This window comes from Copadichromis virginalis, linkage group LG10 (assembly GCF_057382275.1).
Source record: "Copadichromis virginalis isolate Kocher_CV1m ecotype Utaka linkage group LG10, C_Virginalis_male_GT1.1, whole genome shotgun sequence".
Classification (NCBI taxonomy): domain Eukaryota; kingdom Metazoa; phylum Chordata; class Actinopteri; order Cichliformes; family Cichlidae; genus Copadichromis; species Copadichromis virginalis.
The window spans coordinates 2,567,979-2,583,505 of NC_140627.1; the positions used below are offsets into that span (position 1 = coordinate 2,567,979).

General features: G+C 43.9%; 1 protein-coding gene across 1 annotated transcript; it reads right to left on the bottom strand.

Moving 5' to 3' along the window:
- Positions 1 to 5,801: 5,801 nt before the first annotated feature.
- ripk4 (receptor-interacting serine-threonine kinase 4) lies at positions 5,802 to 14,663 on the bottom strand. The gene is made up of 8 exons (XM_085469443.1): positions 14,362 to 14,663; positions 11,188 to 11,479; positions 10,300 to 10,448; positions 9,919 to 9,968; positions 8,653 to 8,811; positions 8,336 to 8,451; positions 7,601 to 7,841; positions 5,802 to 7,508 (listed from the first exon to the last, which is right to left on the bottom strand). The coding sequence occupies exons 1-8, from the start codon at positions 14,547 to 14,549 to the stop codon at positions 6,259 to 6,261; spliced, it is 2,445 nt and encodes an 814-aa protein (XP_085325569.1). The 5' UTR covers positions 14,550 to 14,663; the 3' UTR covers positions 5,802 to 6,258.
- Between the last annotated feature and the right edge of the window lie 864 nt (positions 14,664 to 15,527).

The window sequence follows — 15,527 nt, forward strand, 5'->3', positions numbered from 1 at the left end:
GCATGTTTCAGCTGTGCTGATGGGAGAAACCTTCCTCATTTGCTGGTCTGGTTGTGTATAAGTTTCTACCTGTCGGCATTCTGCGGGACTCTGCTACTGAACAAAATCCATTTTTGGCAACCAGGAAGAGGTTTGTGCTTCTTCTGGGCTCCATGGGTCACTGCAGTTATAGATTTTGTAAGAATGTTTCATCTGTGTTTGCTCTGACTTTACTTTTAAAGGCTAAGACGAAGTATGTGTGGTATTCTGCGTCAGCAAACTAACTTTAAAAGTGCTTCTCCAGGCACTGGAGTTGCTGAGTCACCGAGTGGGACATGCTGGCTGGGTTGTTGCTGCTGTAAATTTGGTGAGTATGATAAAATTGTAACGAGTAAATATTTTGAATTTACTAGTATAAATAAGGGGGGACAAGGTTAAGGATGTTTGATTCAGGTGCTGTCCAGGTTCCCGATGGGAATCCCGCCTCAGACACTTTGTTCCTACAGGTTGTCACACAACCCGTAAGGACAAAGTGTCTGTTTTGGTTTTTGTGTTGCGGGTTGTGCTCTGTTTTACAGGAGCTGATTAAAGGAGCTATTGGCTGCATGACCTACACCTGGGCCTGTGAGCTGGGTTATCAAAGCTTCCTCCTGTCTGCTAAAACCTGTTATCTTTTGCTCACTGCCCGGATTTATATACCAGATTCCTGAATTAGCGCTTAGCTACAGGATGCATAAGAAAAAGGAGAAGTTTTTAAGGCTCCGTCATACACCCGTGCATGCTTTACACTACTGACAAACAAGTTCTGTTTGTTCTATGCGGTAGTATTAGTTCCCACCTTGTCCAGCCACTCTGCTTTGTTGGGAAAAGAAATGCATTACATTCATCATCAGAATCATTAAATCAAAGTAAAACTACAATTATGCGATTCTCTAATTGTAACACAAGTTCAGATACATATAGATGACGGGGACGCCGGAACAGTGGCATAAAATAAGCCTGAAGTTTCATAAAACATCCATAAAGTTCCAAAAGGCATTTTAATATCAAGTTACTGACTAAAGCTAAACACATTCTGGAGCACAAATCACTCACGTTTTCTGTTTACCGGTTTGACTGCTTGAATTATTGTGTATTTTTATCTATTTCCTCATCATTTTCTAAACTCTTTTAAAGCAGATGACAGTTTGAGAGGGGAAGCGTGTCCTTACTTCACTAAAAGATTTTGCATCTCTGTGTGAGGAGTGAAGCTGTGGACCGGATTGAGTGATAAACTGAAGCGTGTCCAAGCATGACCCAGTTTAAAAGCAGCACAAATTTTTCTTTTTGCAACGTAGAATGACCTTTGACCCACTACTTACACACTACATGTGTGTGTATATCTGTAAATACAGGCTTTGCTTTGGTTTTGGTGTTTTAACATGTTCATAATTAAACCTCATATCTATATTTAGCGATATCTAAACTGGTGTACCCAGTAATATTATACTGGTGCTGTGAAGGCTGTCCCACCGGTTCATAAAGAATACAACGATGAGTCAGACTTCTTCTTCAGAGACTGCTTCTAAAAAAACACGGTCAAAGCTCTTTGCCTGTGAGTTTCCTGTCCAGGCCTGTGAACAGGAAGAGGTTGAGCACAACTCTCCTCAGAGCTCTGATCGTCTCCTGTTTGAGCAATTCAACTTAAATTCAGAGGCATAAAAAATTCCCAAAAACCAATAATGCAGAAGAATCAAAATTCACAGTTCAGCCAAGTATCACAATAAAGTAACACAAAGATGGATACATATCAATCTTCCTCTCAGTCTTCCTTGTTTGACTGCAAGTTTGTCATCACTGAGACTGTATTTGGTTACGATCTATCTCGGCGCTCTGTCTCTGACAGTTAAGCGGCATCCTGCCAGTTCATAATCTCCGTTTAGGGCCAGATAACGTTCTAATCTTTGGATTTTAGTGTCTTTTTTTTCCTAGTATTTCAGATAGGGTCCTTTGCATTGTGTGGAAATGGGTGTGTCAGACTGGTCAGGGGATATTTGAGGAGGCATTTAATCAGTCAGGCAGTTAGTTCCTCTTCTCTGGGCTCGACTCCAGCGTTTTGAGGACTTGAGACTGGAGGGTTCACTGGAACAAGATTTAAGGTTAAATAAAAACAAATCGAGGGCTCTCCTTTGAATGTAAATGATCGCTGTGTATCTGCATATATATATATATATATATATATATATATATATATATATTTTGCAAGTTTTTTCAAAAAGGTCTCAAAGACTTTAGAGTCAGACCTGTTACAGATCGTCAACTTTTCTTTATTATCAGGTGTGTTTCCAGAATCACTAAAAACTGCTGTAATCAAACCTATACTGAAAAAGGACAATCTTGACAAGACACAAATGAACAACTACAGGCCGATCTCAAATCTCCCGTTTTTAAGTAAGATCATTGAAAAAGCAGTTTCTCAACAGCTCAGTTACTTCTTAAAACAGAATAATTGCTACGATGCCTTCCAGTCAGGTTTTAGACAGAACCACAGCACTGAAACCGCTCTGACCAAAGTGTTTAATGACATATGTCTGAATACAGACAGTGGAAAAATGTCAGTCCTAGTTTTACTGGATCTCAGTGCAGCATTTGATACAGTTGACCACAACATATTACTCAAACGACTGGAGAACTGGACAGGTCTTTCAGGAACTGTACTAAACTGGTTCAAAACATACGTAGAAAACAGGAAATACTTTGTATCAATAGGTAACTTCACATCTGAGCAGACAAGTATCACATGTGGAGTTCCCCAAGGTTCCATCTTGGGACCCCTTCTGTTTAACATCTACATGCTCCCACTGGCACAGATTATAAAGAACAACAAAATAAACTATCACAGCTATGCAGATGACACAAATATATATCACAATGTCACCAGGAGACCGAGGCCCTGTACAGGCTCTTGGTAAATGCATTGAGGAAATCAATGACTGGTTGTGCCACAATTTTCTCCAGCTAAACAAAAACAAAACTGAGGTAATAGTCTTTGGCGCCAAAGAAAAACGATTACAGGTCACCAGAGAACTTCAATCTATACATCTAAAAACCACAAACCAGGCGAGAAATTTGGGTGTAGTGATGGATGCAGACCTAAACTTAGAAAAACACATTAAGACAATAACAAAGTCAGCTTACTATCACCTCAAGAATATATCAAGGATAAAAGATCTGATGTCTCAACAGGACCTGGAAAAACTAGTCCATGCATTCATCTTTAGTAGGCTTGATTACTGTAACAGCATCTTTACAGGTCTACCTAAAAAATCAGTCAGACAACTACAGCTCATTCAGAACTCTGCTGCTCGAGTCCTCACTAAGACCAAAAAAGTGGACCACATCAGTCCAGCTCTGAGGTCTTTACACTGGCTGCCTGTCCGTCAGAGGATAGACTTTAAAGTTCTGATGCTGGCCTATAAAGCTCTGAATGGTTTAGGACCAAAATACATCAATGACCTCCTGACCCAGTATGAACCATCCAGATCCCTCAGGTCATCTGGATCCGGTCTTTTATCAGTTCCCAGAGTCAGAACCAGACACGGAGAAGCTGCATTCAGCTTTTATGCTCCTTATATCTGGAACAAACTCCCAGAAAGCCTCAGATCAGCTGAAACACTCAGTTTATTTAAATCCAGGTTGAAGACTCACCTGTTCTCAGCTGCATTTGAATAAAGCACCAAATCCACACTTTAAGCTTAAATTTCAAAACTTACATTTAACTACTGATTTTATCTACTGTTCTGATTTTATCTGTTTTGATTTTATATACTGTTGTTTGTTTGTTTGTTAATTAGTTAGTTTATTTGCTTGTTTTAATCAATTTTAAATCATGCTTTTTATTTGTTCTTGTTTCTAATGTCTCTGTAAAGCACTTTGAATCACCTTGTTGTTGAATTGTGCTATACAAATAAACTTGCCTTGCCTTATGTTAGGAATTTGTTGGTGTTGTTATTTGCAGAATGCTGCTTCTTTCTTTATTGCTCGCTCTTTAACCTGGAGTCAGTCCGTACGGTCTAATTGCCTGGTCAGCATTCAGTAACACCAACAAGAATAGAAAGCTTATTGCTGTTAAGTAACTGAAGATGAACTAATTTAGATTAAACACACATTGCTTGGGCAGCATGAAGGTTACTGCCATTGCCTCATAGCAAGAAGGTCCTAGTTTGAATCTGCTGTCTGACCAGGGCCTTTCTGTGAGGAGTTTTGTGTGTTCTCTCCACGTACTCTGGCTTCTTCCCACTGTCCAATGACATGCAGTTAGTGGGGTTAGGTTAACTGGTGATTCTAAGTAGATAGGTCACATAGGTGTGAATGGTTTCACACAGAAGGGCGTCCCCTGCCTCTTGCCCTTTGGCAGCTGGTATAGGCTTAAGCTCCCCTGCAACCCTGAATTGGATGAGCAGAATAAAGTGGATGGCTAGACATCTTTCTCTAATCTGAATTTGTTCTGAATGAACACAATAACATATGTTTTAGTGCCGTAGATGCTTACAGGTCAGACAGTTTTGGGTAGTGTAATATTATTCCTCGTCCAAACATTTGAAGCTGGCTTTCCTCACGTTTGATATCCCCTTATGAAATTTCTGCAAACCTACTCGGGGTCACTTCTGGTTTGAACAAGTTGAACACGCTGACAGCCACAAAGCTGAGCTCAGCGAGTTATATGCGTTGCATTCTTCACATAACTACACACGCTGCTTAATACATGGGCCAACAGAGAACACCTACAAAACAAACTCAGCTAAAAATAGCCGGTCATTGCTAATAGTTATTTTGAGTGTTTTATTCTGAAACTCCAGAGTGGGTGAAAAAGCAATACTGTAAGTTATTGTCCAACACAAACTTAACTGGATGCTGCGATTGGGCAACAAGAGAAGATTATCTGAAGATGAGACGCATCACCAAGCAACGCATAAGACAGAGTGCTATGTACACAAAGCAGAGACATCACGTTGCAGATATTTAACAGGCTCATTTTCTGGGTCTCTGCAAACATGAGCTTAAAAAAACCCAGAACAATTATATCAGCCAGCCGCAATGTTTCTCTGGTTACAAAAAGCTGAGCCCTTGAGGCATCAGCAGTGGCATGTTAGCTTTAGAGTACGATGAAAAGTTAAAGTGGTCTGAGGAATTAGCCAACAGGCTGGAATTGCAGGTAGCACATCAGCGCCCCTTCTCGCTCATTCATCATCTTGGAGCCTGTGATCCCCCTCAGGGGCAGTTCCCATGGTCTGCGCCAAGCTGAATATGCTCCTCAGCAGAGCTGAGGCATAAAAATAATAATAACACTCCAGGTGAGGCTGCAGATGCAGACACGCCAACTGCGCCTGACATAAGGCTTATAATGCCTGCACACGTGCAGCTGGAGCAGTCGGCAGAGACCCGCCGACTGCGAAACACGACACGAGCTGTCGAGAGAACCTTCTCACAAAGCACTTCTTGAATTTTGCTTTAGAGGAACAAGACTGCACAAAAGATATGTTGTGGAGGAGAGTGGAATGACTTTGTTGCACAAACACTCGTGTTGATGCTATCAAAGTTTCGTTCCCATTTTGAGTGAACGAGTTAAATCTGTGCTTTCTCTCGCTGCAAAAGATTTAAGAACATGGAGATAAATTGGGCTATTGCACAAACATTACCTTGAAAATTATGCACAATTTAGCTAACCATTAAAGCACGAGGAACTATAGTTAGTTTGATCTTACCACGTCTGACTTTTCATGCATGTCGTTTTTATATGATCTTCTTTCTTACAAAATGCAAAAAGGAAACAAACACCAGGGTCCAACAAAAGATTTTCAGATGTTTAATGGATGTTGCACTGATATGTAACAAGTTGAAGAACACTGAATGCTTTTTTCCTAAAACGCTCGATGAGTCAGTTTTTGTGAATCTATTAAAAATAACTTACAGGCATGCCAGCTGCAGTAATGATCGTGTAAAAGGATTCCAAGAGGACACGGGACACATGCTTGTTACGTACAAAGAAAACAAAAGAAACCAAAATGTGTTTGTTAGGTAAAAAAAAAAAAAGTAAACAACATTTTTAATTCAAACACAAAATGGTATTAATACTTTCTATTTACAGTATGTATTTACAACAATATTACAGTGCTTGTAGGGCACAATTAAAAAAATTAAAAGACTGGAATACTATCCCATGCCTATTTGTGAGGCAGCAGAGGATTAGCATGGAAAAACACCAAACCAAAACAGTCCTGTACAGTGTTTTTGCTCCTGTTAGCAGGGAGCGGAGGCACAGTGTGCACTGATGGATTGTGGGCAGTCTTTGTCACCGTGCTCCGTCAGTTTGAGAATGACAACTTTCCTCTGGAGGTGCCTAGCTTCTGCTGGTGCGGGCTCTTCGGCTGCTGGTTGCACAGAGCTCTCTGTAACTAAGTCCTGGCAGTCCTGCGGCAGCAGCATAGTAATGATGTTCGAGTGTCCGCCCTGCACCGCCAGGTGTAAAGGGCTGAGGCCCTGCTCATCTGACAGGCTGCCACCGTCTGGACAGTGATTGAGCAGCTCTTTCAGGACTTCACAGTGTCCACCCTCTGCCGCCATGTGGCAGGGCGTGCGTAGGGCGCTGTTAGCTTTGTAGGGGTCTGCCCCTTCTTCTATCAGCATCTTGACTGTGGGCAGGTGGCCCCGCTGGGAGGCTAGGTGGAGGGGAGTGAGTCCGTGGGCGCTCTGAGCATTGATATCTGCCTGGTGTTTGATCAAGAGCCGAGAGGTGCTGGTGTGACCCGTTTCAGCCGCCACATGTAGCGGCGTCTTTGATCCAACTGATGTCATGTGGACGTCGGCTCCCAGCTCAATCAGGATCCGTGCCACTCGATACTGCCCCCTCTGAGAAGCCAGGTGCAGCGGCGTGCGCCCATCTGTCGTTTGACCATCTACGTCGGCGCCGGCTTGCTTAACCAGCAGTTTGACGATGCCCAGATGCCCTTGCCAGGCAGCATAGTGGAGCGGCGTCCAGTTGTCCTTGCCCTTGATCTGAACATCAGCACCACGGCTCAGCAGCACCCTGAACACATTTTCCTGGCCATGCTGGCAGGCCACGTGAGCTGGCGTGCGTCCCTGTCCGTCGGTCTCGTTGATGGCCGCCGCCCGGTCGAGCAACAGGCGCGTGATAGCCTCGTCGCCATTTTGGGCTGCCCAGTGCAAAGCTGTGTACTGGTCCTCGTCTTTGGCATTCACATTGGTGCTGCGCCGGCCGAGCAGAAGCTCTGCCAGTGACTTCAGGTGCTTCTCTGTGGCCAGGTGAAGGGGTGTGGAGCCGCGGCCGTTGGCGAGGTTAGGATTTGCGTTGTTCAGGAGGAGGAATTTGACAGCCTCCTCGTTACCCAAGTTGATGGCATGGTGGAGCAGACTGTCTCCTCCGTCAAGGAGAAGGTCGACATCCTGAGGCTGGAGGATCTTCATCAGCTTGGCAGTGTCTTTGTTCCTGATGGCCTCACACAGTTTTCGTTTCTGGACCTCAGCAGAATCTGAGCAGTAAGGAGGAAAAGTGATAAATAATGATACATTTTTTCGTGTTACTTTATATAATTCACAGGAGAGGTCTTTGATGCACGCTTACCGTATGTGCCTTCTTTCTCAAAAGACAGCGTGATAGAGTCTTGGGACGAGAAGGCAGAATCTGCAGAGGAAATCCCAGACAGTCTCTTGCAGGTGCTCTCTTTGCTGTGACAGCTGTCCTCCTTCACGCGATCAAAGCTCCTAGAGATCCCAGAATCCACCTGGCTCAGAAGCTCAGACAGGCTGTAATCCTTCTCGGGTAACATGGCTGACTTCGGACGCACTGGCTTGTTGTCATTAACCTGTAGAGCAAAAAAGGCAGGTAGGGTAGTGCGGTTTGACACAATGTTTCAGTATACAGTGTGTAACACATACGAAATGGGTGTGAAAGTTCACACAGCTGATTTATCTAAACACTACTGATAGGAGCCATCAGTTCCTGTGAACAGGATGTTTGTTTCCAGTCACGTACACAACAGCACACAGAGTTTTAACAATGCCATCAGTCTACATTCCTCGTATGTGATGCAATGATTGGTCAGGATCAAACATAAGAATTATGTCTGGAGCTCTGTAAAGATAAGCCTCTCGTTGTCTGGACGAGTAGTTAAATATTAATGGCAGAACACATCAGCTGAGAGAGACTGAAGTATAGAACCACTGAGAGGGGTCACGTTTTAAATTCAGGCTAAAATGTGTAAGAGAGTACATGGCTATGTCTTAGAAAAAACAAAAAGAACATTGACATGTAGCTTCGTCATGTAAAAGCAGTAAAAGCTTCGCCGTCGTATCGTACCTGGTCACCCGTGAGTGCTTTAGGGGTCATGGGCTCTGGGTCAGATGTTGATAACCTGGGTGATTTGGGTTCCTCCTGAGGTTTAGAGCAGAGCTCCTCGGCTTCAGATGTGATTTCTGGAACAACAACGTCTCAAGGTCAGGTTGCATTAACAGCAGGGATGGGATTATGCAATACAAAAAGGAAGAAGAGCGCCATAGCACTGCCTTTCACACAGCCAGTGAGGGAACAGAGTGTGCAGTTCAAGGGACAAGCTCATTCCTATAGTGCTAACGAGGGTTGACCACTGTTTGTTAGCAGGTAGAGGCACAACCTACCCTGGAAGCTGGGTCTGGCTTCGGGCTTTGTGGCCCAGCATCGCTGCATGAGGGTCAGGAAGCCTGTGCAGGCTGAAGGTCGACATCGTGGCACCGCTCCCAGGTCTGGACGCACCCCTTTCACCACCTTCACCATGATCTGCAGGATATTGTTCTCTCCTGAGGGGCAAAATCATGCAGTACTTCAGTTTCTAAAAGTCCTTTTTGTTTCACTCAAAAAGCACGTGGTCACGTGGTCTGAGTCTGCTATAATGCTTTTTCTGGTAATGACACATAGAACCAGCGTCTATCGTTATGCCATCATCGCTTCTTTATCGTCGCCATCGTCCTCAGAAAGAGAAGTGCGTGGTCTGTTGTTTCCCACGGAAGCACTCCGAGCTCCTCGTCTAGCCAATTCTATCTGAATGTGGGATCAGCCAAGTCAGTGATTCAGAACAAACAGGTGGAGGCTTTACAGCTACTTCACCTCCTATTGTAGCCGTAATACCCTTTGCAGGTGGAGGAGGAAAACGGGAAGGGATGGTAACCAGGCCACTTATCACTTTTTAATTATATCTGGATCAACAGAGGCGGTGCCAGTGCCAACCCAGCTACCTCACCTTGGCACCGGGCTTCAGAAAGTGAACTGCTACCTGATACGCCTGGGAAAAAACATCGTGCTTGCCAGTCTGGCCCTGTCCACCTGCCTCCTCTGGAATTTACAGAGTAAACACGAACTACAGCTTCTGTGTGCAGAGCCACACACACACACACACCTTGAAAGGTGCAACTATTTTTACCTTGTGTTAACTGGAAATTTAGAGAGTCGATTCCAGCAAGTAAAATGATACAACTAGATTGAAAGTCGATTTATTAAGTAGAAGATTGTGTAGAATTGGAGTTTAGAGCTTCTGTTATAAATAAGCAAACTTGTTAATAACTTATTTAGCCAGTTCAGCCATCTCTTGTGGCCAAACTAGAGAAAAAAGTATTTCTATTGAGTACATTTATGGTCCATCTGTCAAGCAGAGCCACTCCAGTGGAAAATGGGGAGACACTAAGTTGAGGGGAAATTTTAAAAAAAGGTTTTCTGATGATAACAACGCTGACCTGTTTTCTCAAACTCATCATGGACCTTTTATTTGTTACTGATTGTTTACAGATGTTACAGAGGTAGGGGAGGCATGCCACACGAACTACTAGACCTGCTGTTCTAGCTAAACTATCAGACTGACATTGGTGATCATAAAAGACATGGTTGGATGGACATCTTGTTGGATGGCTCACCTTGATAGGGTTTCTTCTGTGTGAGAATCCCCCAGATCACGATGGAGAAACTGGAAAACAGGCAAAAATATACATATAAATATATATAAATCTTTCATGGAATAGGTCTGAGATGTCAGGTTGTGCAGCAGAAGACTGTGTAAATAAAGTACATTTACCCTACTCTACAAGTTCTACTTTAGGGAATGAAATTTCCATTTCCACTGTAGGAATAAGTTACTTATTTCCCTTAACAGACAAAGTATCATACCAAATCCATGTGATTAATCTTAGTGTGAGTCAGAGCTTAACTGAACACACAAAATGTCCCAACAACAACAAAAAAAACCCTGCGTTCACACAAAAAGCTTGCATGCAAAGTGCATGAAAAAAAAGCCCAACCTGTAAACATCGTGCTTGGTGTCCGACACTCTGTCCTTCTCTATGATGCTCTCAGGAGGAAGGTAGGCAATAGTGCCGCAGAAGCCGTCTCTACTGATGTCATCAGCCCGTGACAAGCCGTTCCAGCGGGCCAGCCCAAAATCAGATATCTGAGACAGAAAGAGATCAGATAAGACCCTCCAACAGAGCAACCCCTCTGCCTTTCTCATGAAACACCACGGCAGTGATGACTAACTTTGCCCGCTGACTATGACAGGCTGCTAAGCTCTTATTATGTGCACTCAGCGGTATGATGAGGGCAACCCAGCCATGTCCCAGCCTGCAGGAGAGGAGAGGCCCTTCAGATTTGTGTTGGGGAGTGCACACCCACACACACATACACACACACAGACAAGGAGATTTAATAGGAGCTAAATTAATCCTGTTGGGACAAGCCCAGGTGAGGTGTTTACATCCAGGTATTAAACACTAGAAATGATGGTTCCCACCCATTACTCTTAGTACAGCTTTGCTGTTTTGGTTGGACAGAGGCTAGGAGACACCTGTAGACAAAAAACATGTGCAGGACTAATTTAAGAATGATGAAGGGGAGCAGAAAAGCACCTCATGACTGGGATTTCTCCTGAAAGTGCCAAACAAACAGTTTTAAAACAAAGAGGGCTGTGGTTTCACTTCATGTCTGAGCTTTCTTCTAGCATTAAAACATAACATCATCACATTTCCATAAACATACTGTAGATTTCCATAGTTGCTTATTCCATTACAAATTACAGAAAGCAAAAGGATCGTGCAAACAACAACAAACACACACCTGGGTCAAAACTACAGATCACAACAAACTATGTGTGTGTGTTTCCTCCCTTCTAAGCTTCATCACAAACTCTCTACCTTGACGTGATAGTGAGCATCCAGCAGGATGTTGGCCGGCTTCAGGTCCAGATGGAGCAGCGGTGGGTTCATGCAGTGCAGGAAGTTCATTCCCACCGCAGTCTCGTGGATGATGCGAAAGCGGAGCTCCCAGGGCAGCGGCTCATTGGCCAGCAGGGTCTCCAGTGAGCCGGTCTCCATGTACTCCATGACCAACCCCTGGGGGTCTTCACAGATCCCGTACACAGGCAGGATGTATCGGAACTTGGCTGCCTCCATCTTTTTAGCTTCCTCGAGCAGCTCGGAACGATCCCTGTGTTCAAGGAGGAAAATAAAAATAAAAGATCACGGACTACACAACACTGCATTTTATTGCGTTTCCTGAACCAGGCTCTGTCGCTGAGGGTGACCCAGCAGTTCTTAACAGTGCAAAAAAACATCCACCAGTTTACTGCTGCTTTTCCACTCATCCACTCATCCTGGGGGTTTGGGGGAAGGTGGGGGTGCCGCAGCTGAAATCTGTTTTGAAGTTATTTGGGTGATCGCTTTTTTAAAACAAAGGCTCACACATTCCTCGACTCATGCTTATCTATCAAACCTGCCCTCCCATAAAACATTAACATGATGACTTTGAAGTCACGCTTTGCTCATTAAGCTGCAATAGTTGGTATAACTTTTTGTCCTAACCAAAATTCCTGCACATCACACATCATCCTTACTGAGCTCTTAGCTATGCCAAATATTTATGAACATTAACCTTGAAGGGTGTAGAGGCGTGACCTCTGTATACAACTATAATCCAGGTCTTCCCCGGCTGGTGGTTCTGCTCAAGACAGTCCACCTTGGTCTGCAGAGCATGTGGAGCTCAAACCCAGCTCTTGTTCTCTGCCGCTCAACCTTTGTGCACAGTGCCCCTTATCAGTCTGCCGGGCCTGCTGACATACCTCAAACACAATTGTGTGGGCCATTCATGACCTCACTGCATGCCTTAAGCAAAGGTTGCTTTTAAAATGGAGCCTCTTGATGAGAGAGAGATAAATCACTGTTCATGAGTTTATTTGTAGGAATGTGCTCCAGAGGCAGAGCTGGAGTAGGGCTTCTGTTTTTCTAGTCAAGTCAAGTTTATTTATAGAGCACATTTAAAAACAACCAAGGCTGACCAAAGTGCTGTACAGTAAATACAGATAAAAATACAATAGAACACAATTTCGTAAAACACCTCGCTGATCAAATAAAAAATAAATAAACAAATAAATTAAACCTTTCTAAAAGCCAATGAAAAGAGGTGAGTTTTAAGAGCAGTTTTAAAAGTTTCTAGGCTTTTGGAGAATCTGACGTGAGGAGGTAAACTGTTCCACAGTCTGGGTGCAGCCACAGCAAACGCCCTCTCTCCCTTTGTCTTTAATTTATACCTGGGAACATCTAAAAGCATCAGATCGGCTGACCTCAAAGATCTCCTGGGGCGATAAGTACTAAGGAGTTCTGACAGGTAAGAAGGTGCAGTGCCATTTAAAACCTTAAAAGCCAGCAGTAAGATTTTAAAATCAATCCTAAAAGCAACTGGGAGCCAGTGGAGAGAGCAGAGAACCGGAGTGATGTGGTCTCTTTTTTTTGAACCGGTCAACAGGCGAGCGGCAGCGTTCTGCACCAGTTGAAGGCGATGTAGACAGGAACGATCTAGGCCAGCATAGAGGGAATTGCAGTAGTCCAGCCGTGAAGTAATAAAAGCATGGACCACTCTTTCTAGATTGTTCCTGCAAAGGTATCATCAACGAAAAGAAATTAGACGAACATAAGAAAGTTCGAAACATAGTTTGTCATTAATTAAAAAATATATATAAAGAAGTGTGTGTCTGGTTATAATAGTTCTTTGTGGCAGTACAAGTGAAGGAGGTACGGATCTCCCCGAATCTGCCTGGTAGGAATAATCAAACATGTCATGGAAGAACGGGCTAGCGCTTGTTTGCGAAGTACTTCATCTAATCCAAAGTGCTGCTCAGCGGCTCTGCTGAACCAAACAATGTCCCTGTTTTAACAGAGAGGCCCGGTAAGACCGGTTCTGCGGCTTCTCGTATTGTCTGTGCCACACAGTGGCAGCCTGCGACACAGGCACACAAAGGTGGCTTTGAGTCCTGGATGTTATGTGTGGCTGAACGACGGTCGCAGTCAAATGACTGTTTATGCGCTCTGCAGATGTTTGAGGGTGATAGTATCTTTGGTTCAGCCTCATCGGATGCTATAAGTCGCACCGCAGGTTTGGGGGGAAGTCGTCAAAGTTCCTGTTTTGGTCACAGTGACTAGATAAGAAAATCGGACTGTCTTTGTTGCATCAGTGTAGCTGAGGATTGATGTCAGTGATGATTTATATCAATAAACCAACTTTTTTTTTTTTTTAAATGAAGAGGTCTTATCACCAATCAGCAGCTGGGCTAGGCTCCAGCCCCCCTGTGACCCTGAAGTGGATAAGGGGAAGAAAATGGATGAATGGATCTTGTCAGTTAATATTTCTAATGTGTGGCTGATGAAGTCAGTTTGTGTACGCAGAGTTACATGGAAATGGAAACTTCTCTTCTTCCAAAGCTGGTTTGAGGCAGGTCAGCCTCAAACACACTCGAGAAATGTACAGCTCACTAATTTTCCTTTCATTTGTGAGATCCCGGCAGAGCAAACGAGGGATTTATCAGTCTGAAGTATGAAAGAGAATTCTAGATGGTGATGTAACTTGTAGACCATTCTGCCCACCTATTGAAATGTCCACAACACTGTTTATTGGGGAGATCAGCAGTTAAGCTTTCATAGCAGGAAAAGCAAACAGCTCTCAGCACTGTGGAGCTGCCCCAGAGATCAACCTGCATGTCAGTGCTCCCTCCAACACAACTCAGCAGTGTCGAAATATCCAAACATGCCCTCTTGCTTAGCGTTGAGGCACCTTTACAGCCCCCACAGTGTTTCTAGGCTGGCAGAGGATGAGTCACACATTATCTGGTGTTCACTTTCTCATGCCTGCGTCTAGCATTTGCCCAGAGATTTCTTCAAACGATCACGCTGACATAAAAGGACCTGGTTCAGACTGATTTCTACATCCGGAACTTAGAAAGACCAAAAACACAGGAAGCATCTGAACTATGCCAGAGGACAATACTACTTTTTTCATCAACACCAGGAAAAGATGAACACTAAACAGCTGTGACTTACTTATCATCCACATGAAGGCAGGGAGGGCACTTGATAGCCAGCCATGTTTTCCACTGTACATGCCGGACTTTGTATACTTGTCCAAATCCACCTGAGCCTATTTTCTCCCAGCTTCCAAACTCAGAGGAATCAAAGGTCCTTAACAGCCCCATATTCCCGTGTGGAGAATCCGGGATATCCATATCCATGTTGAGAAACCCGCAAGCAGGGTAAACTCCTTTTTCTTCTTTGACTCCAACCACAAAATCAGAGGAAGTGTACACTCACACACCACCTACCTACTTGTGGGCTCTTCCTTGTTTTTCCCCTCGTCTAGCTCAGCACAGCTCCTCCCTCTATTCAGGTGAAAAGGAGGGGCTGGGCCTGTGTTGCTGCACTGTGACATCATACCCTGGTTTTGAAACACAGAGCAGAGATGGAAAAGTTCACTGGAGGAACTTGACAAGCCACACCACACTGCCACCGAAAGGCTTTACACATGTGCTTTCCAAATGTCCTGAAGTCCCACGCTGTCTCATATATGCTCCGAGAAAGCAGGAGAACGGTCTCTGCAACAAAGCCATGAAGTCAGGAAGCTATTTCATAAACACACCTTTGTCCCACTGTGGTCCATTTTACTGCTAAAGCCGCCTGAGGTGGGTTACCTGATATTGACCCAGCGGTTATAGAATGTGTGGACTCATCTTTTGCTCAGCTGAGGGAACAATGTCTTCTGTTACAGCTGTTACAGTTACTACCAGTGACAAAGATCTGTGTTATTTAACATTTCCATGCAGGCCTTTAATCTCCACATTCTCTGCTACTCCATACATATGCTTTCAATAATTCATATGTTCATTAAATGCCTTCTGCAGATACACCGCATCGATCTAAGGACGCACGCACACAGGAGTTCTGTTTCATATCTGTTGTGTGCTTAAATTCAAATTGTATTCATTTGGGTTGCCAGTTAATGAGTGTGACACTTTTTCCTGTGTGCACCTGTCCTACAGGTGTGTGTTGGATACTTTTTAAGGTCAAGGTCAGAAATAAAATATCAGCTGTGGAGCTGATAGAGCTACAGCATATCTATTCAAGGACACCTCCTGCACGCAGGCACCAGCTGGTAAATTATTTATTTTTGTGCTATCATAAAAAGAAGATTAGCCTGTTATCTGCGACTGCTC